The sequence below is a fragment of the Charadrius vociferus genome, unplaced genomic scaffold, assembly GCF_000708025.1.
Source record: "Charadrius vociferus isolate BGI_N301 unplaced genomic scaffold, ASM70802v2 scaffold31, whole genome shotgun sequence".
Lineage (NCBI taxonomy): Eukaryota > Metazoa > Chordata > Aves > Charadriiformes > Charadriidae > Charadrius > Charadrius vociferus.
The window spans coordinates 592,358-611,105 of record NW_009646966.1 but is presented as its reverse complement, the minus strand read 5'-3'; the positions used below and the strand labels follow the sequence as shown (position 1 = coordinate 611,105).

The 18,748-nt window shown below is 37.0% G+C and overlaps 1 protein-coding gene across 1 annotated transcript in view; it reads left to right on the top strand.

Moving 5' to 3' along the window:
* PHF14 (PHD finger protein 14) overlaps window positions 1–15,793 on the top strand; it is a 169,667-nt gene extending 153,874 nt beyond the window's left edge. The window contains 2 exon segments of the mRNA XM_009895355.1: window positions 15,612–15,672; window positions 15,675–15,793. Coding sequence (XP_009893657.1) covers window positions 15,612–15,672; window positions 15,675–15,706 — 93 coding nt within the window. The 3' untranslated portion in view covers window positions 15,707–15,793.
* Window positions 15,794–18,748: the final 2,955 nt, after the last annotated feature.

Here is an 18,748-nt window from a genome sequence, read left to right as displayed (position 1 = left end):
CTGCAACCTGTTCCAGTTTTTCCTCTTGGATTCCCTTAAATGTCAGATTAGAGAAAAAATTATGATTCAGAATAAAAAAAAAAACAACAACCAAAAACCCAAACACCAACAACTGCCAGCTATTTCCTTTCTAGGAATATCTCCTCAGTCCCCCGACCTTGAACGTATCTATAGGTAGTAAGCTGTTATTTCGGCCTTATCCTTGTACCAAGAGAATATGTTCTTTTAAGGAAGTAGACAGAGAACAACAACAAAGAAAGAGGAGGTTGTGGCTAAAGGAAAGGACACCAAGAGGATTTTAAGTGATATCCTAAGGACCCTCAGAAACTTTCCTGGTTAAAAAGATGAGAATTTTGTGAAGTAGACTGTGAAAGCTAGAAGGCAACGAGCCTGAAGATGTTGAAACATCCTCCAAAGGGTGAAGTTCTACACATGTTGAGAAGGCAGCAAGAGGAAATAGTTTGTGGGAGAAAAGAGGCACGGCCTTGAGACGTGTTATTTTCACCTGCTTTTGTCTAAAACTATCAGCTCAAAACAAAACAGCCAAATGGGCATGGAGAAAATTCCTTTTTATTCTTTGCATCCACGGATAAGACCTTGAAAATGAAAAAATATATTTGGGACTTTACCCAAGGAGTAGGGGAGGGCTGTATTGCATTTAATGAAACTATTCAGACAAAATAAAGGTCTTAGCTCTCACCTCAGTCACTCAGAGAAACAACAGGAAAAAGATAGAACCTGTATTTTTACATAGGCCAGGAATGCAAATCCTTTTCATTAAACAAGAATACTAGCTTATTGCTGACAGCCAGTGCAGGCAAAGTGCAGTTCAAATCACCTTGACAAGAATATTGCCAGGAAATGTATTTTCCATTTTTGCGGGTCTTCTCCTTCCTGCACACTTTTGTGCTTCTACCAACTTAACTTTGAAACGTCCTGTATTAACAAAATCCTTACATCTTGTGAGAAATTGTAGAAATTATTTAGGAACCATTTACCTTTCTGTGGAGAAGTGTGTAAAACTGACAAGTTTGGCTATGGAAAAGAAGCTACATTAAGAAAATGTTTGCTTCGCAAATGGTAGAAAATACCATTTCCTTTTTGCCAGCAGTAGCCAGTTGAGCACTTAGTGTGGATCCCCAGACTGCAGAATTAACTCGAGTTGCCTACCCTTGGCTTACACTTGTGTTTTCCCACTGTGAAGGGAAGTTAGATACTGAAGCTTGTTCGAGTGAGCTGCCAGTGAGCTCTGGCACTCGATTCACTTGTGTTTTGCTTTCTGCAGATTCTGATTTGTAGGACTGCAGTCCGTTAGTTTATTGACATCTGCTTTTAATTTGGGGAGGTACCATTTTCTTTCTCCTCTGTTCAAGGCATAAGTTAAAGACAGAGACCTCTATGAATAGACACTAGTTTGGGTAGGACGAAAAGGTATGTGGCACTGAATATTGTGATGGGAATATCTTAGTGGTATGCTTTCATCATGTTAAGTTGCTTTAAGTTTGTTGGGGTTTTATTTTTGACTTGAAAACCTGGTGAATCTCACTGTGCTGACAGAAAGTTTGACATCATATCCACAAGGAATGAGCAGCAATGCTGCATTGCCTTTGAGTCATCAGTGGACCCAGAGCTTCCGCAAGGGAGACATGGTGACACTGTTTTTTTGGCCCTTCTTGGCCAGGACACATAGGTGGCAAGCTGCTGGAGTCCACAAGTGTCTGTTGTTTTCAGGATGTTGTCCAAGTTGTTACCTGTGGTTTATCAGTCTAAGAGAAAAAAACCCAAAATGTTTGGGTTTTTTGGTTGAACCCGATGTTCAGTGACTAGGAAATTCTTGTTTTCCATGGCAGTAAAATATGAATAAGGGTTTCCTGAACGTGCTCCTGTCTGCTGTGGGGCGGCTGTTGAAGGTAGGCATGGGTGCTTTGGCCTGTAGAAAAGAGGAGATAATACCTGCTAATGAGGAAGCTCTTGCTGAATAGGGTAGTTTATACACTTGTGGGCTACACCAGCAAAGTGCCTAATGCCGTAATAACCTACAAATCCGAGCTATTCAAGTTGGGATAAGTGTTATAATCAATTATTGTAGCTTTCGATAGAGGCCTGTTCTTCATCTTTTTGTCAGCCTGAGCCTCTTACCTGCCTTGTTGAGTCATATCTTGATGTGTGATAATTATATCCGGTCGTAGCCAGTGCTGAATGCAGGTTTGTCGGAAGCTGTCTGTGGGTTAAACTTCTCAGTTAATGAGGAGCTGACTGTGTGGGATTGGATTACCTCCTGGATTAGATTTCTAACACAATTCATTTCCAGGCATCCTCTTTCAGTATTTTCACTACACTTTAGTCTATATTAAGGCAGAAATTGGATTAAAAAGGCAAAGCGTGAAGTCATTTGCTGAAGCAAACAGTGTTAGTGCCAAATTTTGTATAAAAGGATGCTGCTGAAAGGACTGCGGGTCTCTCTTCTAATCCACGGAGAATCCCTCCGCCTCTGAGTTTAAGGACTTCATTTCCAAATACAATGCACAGGGGGTACATAAACCCCTGTTAAATGGTTCATTTTGTGCATTCATCTCTTGTTTGTTTATGGTATTAAAAATGTTGTTTTCAGGCTGGAACAATCCCATTCATGCAGAAATCACTTTGTAAATGTAAATAGCGTATTAGTGACAGCTCTCTTCAGAGCAAGTATTTTAACCTGTTGGGCAGTATCAATAGCTCTCCTCCTGTAATTAAGGTTTTAAATATACAAAAGAAAATTCTACCTTTTTCTCAGTGAAATAAAGATTTTCAAGAGGAAAAATTGGTTATATAGAGAGGCAGTGCTTATTGTATCTGAAAATGTTGTGTTAACAGGGCAAATGAATTATTGCTGCTCTTGGATGAAGGCAATGTTGTGTGTGAAACTTTCACTGTCCACTGAGTAAACACCAAAGTTTGAATTGTAAGCACAAGACCGGACATAAACGATACATTTTAAAAATCCAAAATCAGAACCTAAACGTACAAAAGTATATGCAGCCAAACACATAATTCTGAGCCACAGCCTTAAAATTTGTCGTCACCTGGTGCAGGAAAAAAAGTATATTCACATAGGAAAAACTGATCTAACTCAAGCTGACCACTGCAGCTTTCACAGAGAGGGTATTGACTACCACTTAAATGCTATTAGTTTGTGGTCTTCCTTGGAGAGCAGGTACTTGTCCTTCTGAAAAAGAGGAATAGACACATCAATTTTATTTGATCCTGCTGGCTGATGTACTAACGCTGACTTGGTAGTTACTTCCTTATTTCATTATGTTTTAAAAATTGACTCCATTCTCTTTTCATCATTCCAAACCAGACACCTTTTTTATGCGTTGCCTTCTGATTGCTCTCAAAGCATCTTTCCAATTAAATAATTTCCTGATGAAAAACAAGTTTATATGAAGTAAAACTGTTTTTCATATGCTTTATAGCTTGCTGCATATTATACCGTATCGTGTATCATAAAATTCCTGCTATTAATGGTTGTTTACTTTTCCCAGAGACAAAAAATATGCACCAGAATTTAGAACCAGACAATTTCTTGCAATAACTGTGCTCATTTTATGTCTTCTTGGCTGGTTTCGGAAAGAACAGGTGATGTTCTGCAGTAGAAAAGTTAATGCTTTTAAAGCCTTCTGTACTTTCTGAATGTAATAACAATGACAGCACTTAGCACTTATATAAATCTTTTCATGCATAGAGCTCCATCCTGACATTGAAAGTATTATTATTCACATTTTACGGATAAGTTCTTTAATGTAGCAGCGAGTTCAATTTCCACACCCTCCAGGCCGAGTATGTATTATAGCAGGGGCACAAATGTCAGAGATTTTAGCCGAGAAATTCCTCATCTGAGTCTCATACCTTGCTTTACTATGGACACATGCATTAACTTTATCCTGGTTTCTGTTAGTGCCTTCCTCTAGATTATAAATCCTATTACATCCCCCTCCTCCATTTCTTCCTCTCCTCCAATGACATTTTCCAGCTCACTCTCCAGAGCTTTTCTCAGCTTTCTTCACACACCATGTTTCATATGGGGAATTCTCACCTTGACCTCAATTCCTTTTCTCCCCCTAAAGCAGACCTCTGCAGACTGACTCCTCGAGGCTCAGTACTGGTTTGATAAAATATCTGCAGTAATTGTCTGATTTTTTATGTCTGTCCTGTATAGTCAGTGTATTTGTTTTATAAAGAAATGTAGAATTTTTCTATATGAAGTAGTTTTATATACATTTGGATTATTAAATAATGTTATATTAAAATAAATATTATATCACTATATTATCATTATCAAATTGAACAGCAAAATCTTGAAAGGAGCTAAGAGACTTTTGTATATCTAGGTCTTAAAAGGCATCATTTTGGGGGCTTTGAATGGGCAACAGAAGCAACAACTAACAATTTTTTTCAGGTTTTCCTTTTTTAAGAACTTACCTTCTGAAAGGTTCTCTTGAATTTGAATTAATTGAAAATACTTCAATGAAAGTACTGACAGACAAAGGGGAACATCAATTAATACAGGAAGAGTAAGATCCTTGATTTCTTGTCTACCAAAATAGAAAGCATTTGCTGCCTTTTTTTTTAGTCTTTTAGATTTGTAGTCTTCATATTCTTAATAATCATATTTTCAAATAAAGTTGGCAGGAAGTAGTATAGTTACATGATTTTTTCTAAATTTAAATGCTGATGTAAATGGCAGTGCTACAGACTTCTGTGGTTCTTGATGTGTTGTGTTGTCTAAGGTGTATCTAGCTGAGAGGAAGCAGGCAAAATGAGTTGTATCAAACACGAGGTAGTATTTACCGCAGGAGAACATGAGCCTGTTTTTTCTACATAACCTCTTTTTTTTTTACTCCTGTTCTGTTTTGTGTGTAAAGGAGACATACGATGATCATCTTAAATCATGAGTAAACAAAATAATCAAATAGTTACTGGCGGTTAACTCTTAGAACCGTGATATCCAATTCCCGGAGCTCCTGTATGTGCAGAAAAAGAAAATCCAATGAATAAACCCAGGAAAATATATTGCAGCTAAGTAAAACGAATGAATGTGTAAGTATATGCTTGATATTATTAGGTTACACTGACAGTTACGAGAGCAGCTGTTGTACAAGAGCAGCGAGCAGCAACTCCCGAACATCGCTGCGGGGCTGTTGCTGACCCTACAAAGATGCTGGGCAGGAACTCTTTAAAGGCAGCTGACTGGCAGCACTGGGATTTTAGGGAAAAAATAGCCCTCCGAAAAGAGCCTCAACTTCCTCTTAAATACCCATAATTTAAATGCCGTGCTTGATCAGGGGGCTGTTTAAATTCAGTATCCCATTCCAGAGAAGCCTTGTTCTACAGTATATTTCATACGTAACTCCAGTAAATAGTGCTGTTCAGTTCAGTGATCAGATGAGTTGAATGTAGCGATGCATGTATACGTGTTTGCAAGTTGTGGCCCTTAATGGCTGTGAAGCATATTATGCCTTGGAAGCACTGTGATATAACATAATGGGAGACAAAAAACCTTCTGAGTTGAGTAGTCTTCTGAGGAACGGAGTTTAGTGAGATTCAAAAGGAGTTTCAACGAATGATATTAAGTGGGATTAGTGTTTTAATGAAAAAGGAGATAAATAATGATTTATAGTGTGAGCTCTGTAATGAGCTCTTCTACCATAAATATGCAAAACACTAATTATTTATAGCCAAATTTCTCTAGCTTTGGGAATCTTTTAGAATATAGCTTTTTCAGTAATTGAATCACATCAAAGTATTTTTTCTCCCACTCTTCTAACAAAGTTATATGTGATTTGTTGGAGGGCGGGCAGAGATGGGAAGCAAGCTGTTGACAAAGCAAAAGATGATTTTGATGTAATATAGTGGAACAGTAACTTCTAAATTTATCAGTAGGAAATGCACCATGAACCTGTAAGGAGCTCTGTGGTGACTACCTGCACTGAGGTGAGGTCTGTCAATTAATTTGATTCTAAGTTTCTGAAAAGCAACTAATCTTTTTTTGGAAGGATATCGGAGTGTGTTTGGAGGCAGATGCTGCTTTTATAGGGCTGGTTTTTGCAAAGTTGCTTTAGATGTTAGTATTACCTTAAATGGTTGGACATTGCATTATTTCCAGTTGAAAGAGTTTCATCAGATTCTGACTTCAAAAAATTACAGTGAAGTAACATCGCTATCGTGACAAATTACCAAAACATCCTTCAGTATACCCACTGAATTAAATACCATTTGGCTTTAGAACCTCACTTGGAAATGCACAGACGAGCGGAGATTGAAGAGAATTCATTCTACTGGTAAACCTAATATATGCATTCTTTAATTTAGAAGCTGATCACCTTGAAACTATTGAAATCTGTTACAATTTTGAGTCAAAATCGACTGTGTGTTTATTACCATTACACCCTTGATGCTTCAAATGCAGCTGAGTTGATCTATTGTATGAAACAGAAGTGTTCAGGCATCATTACAGGATCAGAACAGTTAAGTGCTATCTTCAAATACAGAAATAAAGTCAAAATACAAAACCAAACAGGTCTACAAACCTTCCTTTGCCATCAAACCAACTGAATTCCAACTTCTAAAGCCGTAGATTTCTTGTCTTGTTTGATTTCAGGTCCATCGCCAAATGTTTGGGTTATATTGTTGTGTAAAAAGTATGTTTCTACAACTTGTAAAGGAATGATTTTGACTTCTGGGTAGGTCTACAGTGCTACTGTTAATTTAGATTAAATGAATGATACCAGTAGGGACCATGTAGGTTTTCCATGAGAGATTGTACCTGGGTTGATAGCATGAAGATGTGGTTCTACCCTAGAATGCTCTTCTGGGATTTTATTTAATGGATGTTGAAATCATTGAAACATCTGTCTAGCTATAGTTGTTAGAGTCTGAATTAAAATGTCAGTCTGTGTTCTGGGGGACTTACTGACAGGAGCTGTGGTGTTTTTTTTTTAAAAAAGCAGAAGTCTCTTCCACCTCTGATTTCTTCATCAGTAGCATGGGTTCTATTTGCTGTCATAGTCTATCCTCCATCTACTCCTACAGCTTCCTACTTTTCTATCAGTTTTGTTTGCAACTTCATGGATTGCGACTAAATATAGGCGTTCAGTATTACAACAAATACAAGGCTATTTTTACAGCATTTACTTATTTCACACTTTGGAGAATAGGCGACTAAAATAAAGGCCTTTGCTGTGTTGTTCAGACTCCTGTGTCATCATATTAACTCCAGTGAAAGATCCATCTTTTATGCCTTGAGCCTGAACAGAATTTCATGGCTGTACTCAGGTGAAACGTTTTGATGGAAATAAAAGAAAGGAGAAGAAAGCTTTCTGAATTGTTAGCTGTCACATTATGGCAATATTTTCATGAATTCCCAAGTTATTAAATTTATAATACTACAGTAGACTTTTTCTAATTAAATGTGCATTTTCTTTTGTCATAAGGAAAGAAAAAACTTTGGTTATGCTTTTTACAGTAATTTAATTAAGCATTTCCTGTAAGTTCATTTCAGTATCTATCATGGCTCACTAAAGTTGGTATTCAGTATAGAATGGTAGATTAATTGCCCTTTGTCTTAGATGAAATAAGAATCCTAAATATGCAGAGTCATGAAATTTAATTGTGTTCCTCAATTGCTTATTCAATGCTTTGGAAACGTGAATCAAGAAATACTGAAGAAGAGGGCCAAAGGTTGTTAAATGTAGCGAGTAACACAGATTTTGAACTTTACTTAATGAACCGAGTGTTTATTACTATGAAATAAATGCACCATTTAAAGAATTATGGTGGAAATGTAAAACATTAAAACTCTAATTAATTTTGGTCAGAAGCATACAATGCACTCATTTTTCCTAAAACGTTTTCAGTATGGTCTAGGTTTTCTCTGTTATTGAGATAAATTTATTCCTTTCATATGGTAGTGCTATCTTTTTCCACTAAAAACGTGTACTTCAGTGATGTTTAGAGCGATGTTTTTCAGCTGCCTTTGCCTGTAGACAGCACGTTTTGACTGTAGCTCACAGAAGCATTTTTAAGTAACTTAGTTGTGCCTACTTTTCTATTTGACGTTGTTAATCATTTCGGAAACAAAGGACGTTCAGACCTCTTGACAAAAGGCTGTCCTATAGCCAGACTTATTTGCGAAAACAGGTAAAGCATGAAAAATTCTTCAGCTATCATTTAGTAACTACCAAGATGCACGTATAGCCTAACAATTGAGCAGTTGAAAATTAGCCTCTTATTTGGTTTTGGTTTTTTTTATTAAACAGTACTTAGAAATAAAATTGTTTAAAAGAGCTATTAATTCCTTATTATTGGCCTGAGCACCTTTTGTTCTCATGTAGCTATTGTAAGAAGCAGCCATTTTTTTTCTTAGTATCAAGAATACAAATATGAGGAGGTTTTGCTTCGTATAATTTAGTAAATATATAGCGTAAACATGATGGGGGTATAACCATGAATATTTAAAATCATTCTGATTTGATTAGAATATGCATTTCTAGGCTATTGAGTATTATTCTGTAGTAGTATTATGAGTATATATAAAGTGGAACTTTCTGTTTTAATTTATAATTCATAAAAATAACAGTTATATTGCCACTTAAGTAGAAAATGCTATTGTGGTTTCCATATATATGTTTATATATGCACAGATATAAGTATTATAATTGAGTGACAAATTTATCTTAGAAAGGATCTTAATGAGGACAGTGTCAGACTTGAAGCCTTGAAAATTAATGCAAGTGTGCATTCCGAGACCGGAGTGGAAATGAAGGAGACCTGTCCCATACAGGCGCAGCACAATCCCATGGAAGTTGATTTTCATCTGTTTCTTAGTAGGTGTTTCCGGTTTGTGATATCTAAGCATTTGTAGATAAAGTCTAAAGTTCACAAACTTAAACCTTTAAAGACTCACACTGTTAAAGAGGAAACATTTTCCTCAACTTTCTTCAAGGAGAACCAGCTGAACTTGTAAAACAATGGTTGGGTTTCAAGCACCACCTGCCCTGAAGAGCATCCCAAATGTAGCGGCAGTCAGCCAAAAGGGCCACTCAGTGGAATGGTTGCCTCCTAAAAAGGAGTGAAACAGATGGAGGATTTGAAATCTGGCATGAAATTCCACTTCTGTACTAAGCGTTAAATGAAATTTGACTGTAAGGGCTCTTGCGATGGTACATTTATCTGTATAATCAGAATTAGAAACAAGGAAATAGAAAATACAGAACACTGACAAACATTTCAAAAAGACTTAAAGTTCTTGTACCAGTGCAAGTTAAAGGAAAGAGTTTATGATAAACATGCAGCTGCTTGTAGCTTCTGAAGAGGAACGTTGGTATAAAAATAGTTCTCCTAGTCTTGCATTGCCACCTAGAGCACGATGCCACGCACTGCAGCGCTGAAGGAAACCTCCAACAGTTAAACGTTGCTCTTTTTACTGAACAAAATGGGGTGGAGAGCTGCTTCCAGTTAATTGATGTCATGTTTACTTAGATTATAATGTTTCGTTCATTCATAGCCTCCATTTTTTATGTACCAGATCAGCAGAGATTTCGTTGTAGGAATTTGGTGGGCTTTGACAGTTAAGAATTCATGGAGATGCACATTAAAAGGTACGACTGTCAGCTTGCCAGTGGTCCCAGAGGGGGCATTTTCTTGATGGCTGCTTTAGAATACTTCATGAAGCAAATGTCAAACTTGTCAAGGCTGTCACTATGAAAATGATCCATGTAGCAAGGGTCTCCTTTTCTTAGGAAACAAACAGCTGCCTTATCACTGCAGAGCTACAGTGACAGAAAACTGTCATCTATCACAAGAAATTTATATTTGCTCCTAATATGCATTGGTAAAGAACTGTTCCACTTGTGCTCTGTATTTCTGCACCACTCTTCATTGTAAGGGTGGTCAGAAATACATTTGAAGAGGATAGCATAGGCTGTGGAAGAAAAAATAACGTTTGCATTTTAGTGCTGCATGCTCACCTTTTGCTGATTTAACAGGGAGACTGATTGAACTCCATATTTTTAGCCCTGAAGCTCCTTTTCCTCCAAATTTGGCCCATGACATTGGAAAGCTAGACTTTAATGTACAAAAAGAAAAGCTCTTATAGTTTCTGAGGTCTCTTTTTCCCGATATATTTTTGAAGAGTATTAAAAGTATTTTTACCTACCTTCAGCTGGTGTTTGCTAGCTAGAATGTGTGAGGGAGGAGGTGAAACACCAGCTGGACACCCTCACTGGAGCTTAGTATGTTAGTCCTGCTACAGCTCTTTTGGGTTAAGATCCTATGAAAAGTAATAGTATCTGAATTTGGTCCTGGGTGATTTTGACACGATCTTGCTAGATTATGTGATAGCATAGAGAACCCTTTAGTCATTCCTCATTATAGTGGGATATTTTTGTGGTTTGCTTCCTTTCTTATTATTCAGATGTCCAGTTACATCATACTGTAATATATAGTTGTTTATTAAGTCTAGAATGTGGGTTACAGTTTGCAAAGCCCACAACAGCAAGTTTATTTCATTAAGTATACTTTGCAATGCAACTTTAGAAATTACAGGTGTGATGTGATGCATAAATCTGTGAATTGGTGCATTTCCTGGCACAGTTAATCGAGATGTGATCTCTTCTACATACAGAGTAGTGTCAGATTCCTTATAGAGTTAAGAATTGTCTAATTCACTGTCATCTTCCAGATTTCATATCATTAACTAATGGAATAAAAAGAAATTCTCAGACATTTTGAATGAAGTTGGTTGGAGGAGGGAAAAGAGAAAGGGACACCCAAAATGCTATTTCTAGGGACTTTCTTTTTCATGCCAGAATTTGTCGACAGGGGAGTATTCTGGAATAATTACTAGAAAATTAACTTTCCACATGGGACCTGTTATTCTCTCCTTAAAGCACCATTTGTAGTTGACCTTAAACATGCTTTCAAAGGGGATGAAGTTATATGACAGTCTCTCTCAACTGTCATATCAAAATTTTCAGAAATAAGATCTTAAAAGTCAGCTTCTTACCTTTATTTTTTTGGCAGCTGAAGACACCTAAATATCGAAGTATTTCCATTAACTTTGTCAAAGCTATTGAATGCTCAGTACTTTAATAACAATTCACAAGACTTATTTAGGTGACAGATTGTAGGGTCTCAGTTGTAAATTCCTGACCCTTTGCTGTTACTGTGACCCATAAATGCTCAGACACCAAGTGGAGATTAAGTAGTTTGACAGAAGAGATGTCCATAGGACATTTGAAGACATATGTAGAGCATCCAAAGGACCCTTTAATCTAATACCTTGTTTCCGTCAGGGAAAAGGAGCGATGCCTGGGGAAAGGATGTAGGAAACAAGATGATGTGGAAGATCCATCAGTCCATCAGCGTCATCAGGATGCTGATGAGGTGTTGTCCAGGCATCAGTAGCTTAAGGAGCTCCTGATCTGACATTTCAATTCAGGGTGTTGGCTTTAACAGCACTTTATAAATCCCTTTGTACTTTTTCTTATCACTGTTTGTTTTGTAAATCCGAAAGAACGACAATTCCAGACTAGTAAACTTCATTCATTTCAACACGAAAATAATTTTTGGGCTGTTAAATGCACTTTTTTAGTGGGAGTAGTAATACAATCTTGAGGGATTCACTTCCCTTTGCTGGTCTTACAAGTCACCACATCTGTGCTGAGACATCTTTTAGGTGAGTGTGTTCAAAATTCACTGTATAATATTTGAGTCTATGGTTGCCTGTAGTCAGAAGAGATACTGAGAGAAGTTTGGTGTGTGACATCTGCTAGCAAAAACTGCATTGATCATTGAACATTTTAACACCGAAATAACTGTTCTTTTTTTCAGGTTTTTTAGGACAGAAAGCACAAGACAGTAGACTCATAGGCAGCTAGAAAAAAAAATAAATAACATAAAATAGAGATGTGAGGTATTAATAGAAATAATGTGAACTGAATTTCTGTGAAACAGAAACTGGAATACAGTATTGCATCTGCTGTGTAGCCACTGGTAATAGCAACTTTACACACTGCCATCATGGACTGTTTTTTAACAGATAACATGAAAATAAAAGGTTTTCCTTTGCTATCTGTCGGAATTAAAAGCATTATAATGATGATAGTGATAGGTGGTAATTAGTAAAACAAATATATTAAATATGTTTAATCAGCAGTCTCTTTGGCATAATTTCATTATAATTAGGCTATATAGGCTATTTAGCTGAAAATTCAAACATTATTAATGACATTAGAAACTCCACCAATTCAGTATTCTATGTGCAATCATTGGGATGCCTCTTGGGCTATTAAAAAAAATATAATAAAATATTTCATAGAAATTTTGCATTGTCAGCAAAATGAAATAATAGCGAGTCTTCACATCTTGGAGTATGGTTAATATGTGTGCTCTAAATTTCCAGTTCAAATCTTTCCCAAGCATATGGGTACTGACATTACACTTTTTATAACTTAGAGGAGTTCATGTCTCAAAATTTTCTGATAATTTTCAGTCATTAGCAAGTTTGCCATCCTCAGGCTACTGCTGGCACTTTTTTTTTCTGGCAGAAAGCTGCTTGGGTGCCAAAACTGGTGGTTGATACTTTCCAGTGTCTCCTGCTGATCATTTCTGCCATCTCTTTTGTGCTGGCACTGTGGCAGCGCACAAGTCTGGGAACAGATCTGGCCGAAGGCATATCTGACAAAGGAAAAAGTTTTTTCCCCTTCATAATTCATACTGTGGGAAAGATCAACCATTGTTACTCTGCGCTTTGCACAGCACTCACCCATGTTGAGAGATAATACATTTAGATTTCTGTTTCAATATGAAACGTGAGAAATATCTGTTTGATGAGAGATACTATCATGAAAGATAATACTGTTCTTGGAGTAAAAGCGCCTCTGCAAAATTAAGATGCGCTACGTGGAGCATGTTTTAATATAATATTATTCAGAAAGCTTTTGTGCATAAAAATATCAGTAACAAAAAATAACAAAATATTTGTCAGGAACCTGGATGACTTGTGTGTGCCACTCTGCCTGCGTAAGTCCAATTCATACTCTGCTGGTAGATTTTATCTGTTTGAATATGTTTTACCTGGTTGAAGCAACAGGAGACGAACAAAGAAAAGAGTATTGGTACTGCAAAATATCCCAAAGTGGATGCTTCCATCTTGAGTATTCACACAGAGCAAATCCTGGACTTGCTGCAGCCACTCAGCCGTCATTTCTGCATCTCAGAAATCACTGATCACTGCAGCTGCTGCTGTAACCTAGGAAATCTGCCAGAGAGCAAGTGTGACATTATAAGCGCAAAATTAAAACATTTCAAGTCTACACAAAGCCAGAAGATTCTGTTACAAAGCCTCTTTCACTGTATAAAACCTTTTTGTCTGCAAAAAATAGACCTGGGAAGCTGCTGTTCAGTATTGAGCCTAATATCCCTTGACCCTCTTGTAGTCCTCAGTGAAGGCATGACCCTGTTGTCCCTGAAATTTCTGCATGCTTCCTCTACGAGGAGAGGAAGCCCTAAGCAATATGGCAAGCGTGCTGTGAAAAGAATGATTGTGTGGGGTTTATGTTCCCTGTATAAGGGAGTACAAGTCAGTATTTGCCAGTTATTCACGTTATCGGGTTGTGTGCTACGGAGGTGGATTAGTTGGCATTGAGGTCAGTAGAGAGACAACTTCTGTAGGTAAGGACCGTCCGAAACATGCAGATTTGCTGTTCTTTTATTAACAAGTCCTTCATGAAAGAACCTGGCTGGTTTTTTATAGGAGCCAAAAGTTTCTCTGGGTGGCTTTTTTATTCAATGATGTTCTTTGTCATCTGTAGCAGTATATCTAAGCTTAGTTACATGCTGCTCCTTTGTTGTTTCCCATTCTGCCTTGCCTTCATTTTCTTTAGAAAGCTGACCTTTGTATGTTTACTATGCATTACACACTCTTGAATATATGCTACACTTGTAATTTCAGTGAATCAACAATCTTTGGTTTCACACACGTGCACAGACATGTTTCCTCACCTGAACTAAAAGAGCCACAGGGCTCACTGCATGTTTTAAAGGTGATTGAAGAGATGACAGTCCAGAAAGATAAGGAAAAAAGCTTTTAGCCTTTAGTGGTCAGTCATGTAAATATTTTTTAGTGCCTAGCCTGTCCCAAGAAGAGGGGAGGATTTAGAAGCAGAATGGTTTGAATTGTATGTTTCTTTAACAGAACCACTAACTTTTCCATTTTATTTTAGTGTCGTGTAACATAAAACTACATTTTTAAAATGAGATTTTCCATTGCTATTCTATTTTGTGCTGCCCATGTGATGTTCCTGTAGATTGTGTACCTCAATCTTTAGTATAATTATCCTTACAAAACACCCTTTGATGGTGAAAGAAGGACTAGAATGCAAAAAGATAAAGTTGTTTTCCCGGAAGAATGAAGGTGCTATTTTAAAGCAGGAAACTGCACCCTGGGCTCCTGGGTCCCACCTAGTGTCCCTGACATTTCCTTTCTCTCAGCTGTTGACTTGTGATGAGTGGTGTTACAGCAGCCAGGACGCTTCTTCATTCCCAAATGTCTATTCATTTCTTCTCCTTTGTGTTTTTGGAACGAGGAAGATTCTCTGTATATGGAATCAAAATGCAGGCAGGAGAACTGGCTATACTTTGAATGTGTGATAAGGACTTTTCAATGGGTTGCAAGTGGCCTTATAAACCAGTTTTCTCAGTCTTCCCTAATTTATACTTTGGAGGTCACGATTTTGTACTGGACACAAAATAGTATCCATTCCTATGGAAACGCGCATTATGATGTCACTTCATTTTTTCAGTGAGTTCCAGAGGAACTCATAGTGAATTATGAGCCCAACTCTTGGAGCTGAAGCTGTAGAATATTGTAAGCATGCTGCTGCCTGACATGCTCATGTTTCCTATTTTAGACCTGACTGATCTTCAGATAACATATGGTGGTACAAGTAATTGGAAAATTGGCAGACCTGTCAAGAAAATATGCTAGATGGGACAAAAATACGATGCTGCAGCACATAAAGTGTCTCTGAAGTTAAATTTATTGTCTTTTATCAAATGGTGAAGTAAACGTATCTGGTCTCAAAAAAATGAAACATTTTTCAATGGCAGATGCTTTTCTAAAGTAATTTTTAGAACAGTGATGAAAGTTCTTGCATTTGAAAGTAATTTAGTGGAAACCTCTGGTCAAGAACAAAGGAAAGGTGTGTAATACTGTCTGCTGCAGATGTTTGAGTGTCTTGTTATCCGTGTACAGTTTAGTAATTTCTTTATGTAACCATCCAGTAAATTGGTTGGTGAAATAGTTACTCAATAAATTATTCTTCTACTATAAATGTAGGTGATTAGATTTGTTTAAATTTTGAGTGTTGTTATCATTTTTATTTCAACGCTAGAGCAAAATCAAATAAGTGTCATTGAATAAGTGTCATTTTTTGCTTATTTTTATGCTTATTGGTCAGGCAAAAGGTGAAAAAAGTCTATACAGAATTCTATACGTATGCATAAGTACAAAAGGTGTACTTCTTCAATAAGTTGATTAATGTTCAGGTTTTCATTTTCTTTTACAGGAAGATGAAAATGAAGCTGAGGCAGAAAATCCATCTCAGGAGCCGAGTTTGGAACAGAAAAAATCAAAAAAATAGGAGATTGCTGTCTTGTTTGAAATATTTGCAAGTTGTGTAACAGTGATTATAGTTTCTCATTGTAAAATTAAGAAAAAAAGTTCTCAATAAAGTCATTGAAAATTAAATTCATGCGGCACTGGGGAATTAATTAAGTAGCTCCTGGTGATATTCTTGATTGCATTAAAAGCTGAATTATCAGAACTGAGCACCATACCAATAAAATTCTAAAGGCTTTTTGAACACGGTATAGAAAGCTGATGGGTTATTCATCACTAATAGCATTTACTAAGCAAACAGGTCAATTCTTTTTTTACTCTACAAAGCAATGTTATTCTTAAAGGATAGTTATAACTCTGACCTATTTTGGTATTTCTGAGAAAGAGCTTTGATTTTTAAAAGTTAGATAAATATGTTCTAGTAAATGAGTTCTGAAATTTCTTCTGTTTAGTGATTAAAATAAATGTTGCTGCTGACTGGGTGGAGGCAAGGATTTTTTGGTATGCACAGGATGTTTTCATAAGTAATTAGTTTTACATGTTTGTAATTGGTTTCATCTCACATTATCATTTTCTTCCATGTAAAACCTTTCCCATCTTCACGCGATCATCATCTTTCAATGAACGTCAAGCTTTTGTCTTGATTAGGCCATCCTGCACAGGTCCAGTTCCTTCATACCAATCTTTCCATTCTAACAGAATAAAATAACATCTTGCTGTGTCATTAGACCCTTAAGTGAGTAGAGAAAATCTAAAATAAAACCCCATTCTTCCCGTACTCATCGTTTTGATTTCCGATTTACCTCTGGTTATTAACCTGTGCAGACTAGTAAATGGTAAGGTTAGTACAAGAAGCTCAGATGTAAGCTTATAGCCCAATAGTTTCACAGGTTGCAATGAAGAAACCAAAAATCTTACTGATTCTTGTTTAGGATTAGAGCAACAGTCACTGAAGTTCCGTGAGTGAAGTTTATCTTGCTCTAAGAGAAATGAATCATCTTCAGTTGAAAAAGTTCACCTCTTTTCCCACTGTTCCACATTTTTACTGTTACTCTGTATATTGAGTGTTAAATCAGATTGTAAATAGCATTCATCCTCAATTTTATCTTGTCTGTATGAATTATAGTTTCAGATATTTTAAAAACAACATGCCTGTGCTTAAGCAGCATCTTTTATAAATTCTTTTCTGGTTCATGAGGTTCAAATGTGTGTAGCTCGTGGACAAATTTCAATCACAATTACTCTACAGGAGTTTAATAACACTAGATCTCATTTTAACAAATGCAGCTATCATATGAATTAGCAAATAAAATAAATTCAGCATTGGTCCGTTTGGTGCAGATCAACCACTGTAGCCATCTCAGAAAGGAGGGGGAATATGATTTTGACTTCACTAAAGCGGAAGAGACAGATTTAAGAAAAACGGAGGCACAGATTTACCACGCAGAACCTTATGGACCGTTCTCTGCACAGTGGTGTGTGGGATCACCGGGGAGATGGGAACGAAGTGAATGTTTTCCTTTTTTTCAGGCTAACCCAGAAAGCGAAGGTCAGTTCTCAGAGCTTACTACTCATGAAGATCTGAAGAAGGAGCAGGGTGGCCATTGGAAAGGGCTGAAAGGCCTCTGAATTTTGAAGGACAGAACAAGTAATGTACAAGGAAAAGTGAGAGACTGAGGTTTTGCACGGGGCTTAGACAAAGAATAATGGCAGGGGGGGTTATGGGCTGGGGTGGGTTATGGCCATGTCTTGGCCTCTCTGCCCAGCTCCATCTCCTGTGGTCTTGGTGTTTAGGTTTATCCACCCAAATAATCCTATCAAAAATTAGCAAATAGGATCTAATTTGTGCAAAATACTCTAGCTGTGAGTCTGTGAGTCTAAGCTCTGTGACAGCCTGGGACTGTACGGGTGCCTAAGATGAGGAAGGTGGTTATTCGGTGTTCAGGTTTTGTATGAAAATATATTACTTCACTTTCAAACACCTGAGTGAGAAAATGCTACAGACATGGAAAGCTACAGGAGCTTCTGTTTGATGCGTAATGCTGATGAGCTTAAAAGGAGTATTTCTATATATTTCCTAAATTCTTGAGAATTTATTGTGAGAATTATCTTGAGAATTTATAGTGCAATTATATAAATCATACTTTTAGTTAACTCCTTTTTCAGAAATCCAACATATGTCACCAGAACTCTACAGTCGGGGTTGATAAATAGAACCTTGTCCATTGGTTAAGTTATTTAATTCAAAATTCAAACACCGGAATTTAGAGATTTTTCACTGCAAATTAATAATAGTCAGCACTGTATCATAATCAGCTGGGTTTGAGATGAAGTGAGAAAAATGTAACTGAATCAAAATGCAGGTCCTCCTTCCTTCCTTCCAGAAAAATGGAGGGGACCTACACGCAATGACTTGTGTGTAGATACTTTTACTAGAAGTGTTTTCAGCTGTTAAAGATTAAATAAAGACTATACAGAAGAGGAGACACTATTCCCTTTATCTTGGATTCTGATCTAATTAAAATTTACAGCTGAACTGATTTTTTTATATATTCTTGAGTTTTCAGACTACCAGCGTGAATTTGATTTTCATCATATATTTTTTTCTCAATGTCCGGAGGTTTTTTGGATACAAGTCACTGGGTAAAGCAGATGGCTGCAGCAGTCCTGCATCACTACGACATGATGTTTCTGAGTGTTACTCTTCATCAGAACCGAGCTGAAAACCTGGTGCAGAATATCGTGGCTTTTATTAAAGGTATGTCCACGCTGCAATCAAACATAAGCCAGCTTGGATACTGAAAGCAACCTAGCTCCTGTAGGGTGAAGCTCAAACCATATCTGAAGATGCTCAAAGGCTAACTCAGAGATGGGAACAGCAAAATTTTAGGCAGCTTTAATTCAGCTGATTACAGACATTTTTATGAAGCAGTATATTCCTTGTATGTAAAGATATACATAGCCCTTATGTACATGTGCCCGATCTGCCAGTTATAATGTTCTTTTTATTTTATTCTCTCTCCCTCTATGCAGTTATTTAATAATAAGAGCCACATGATGCTCTGAAAGTCTGGATGGAGAACT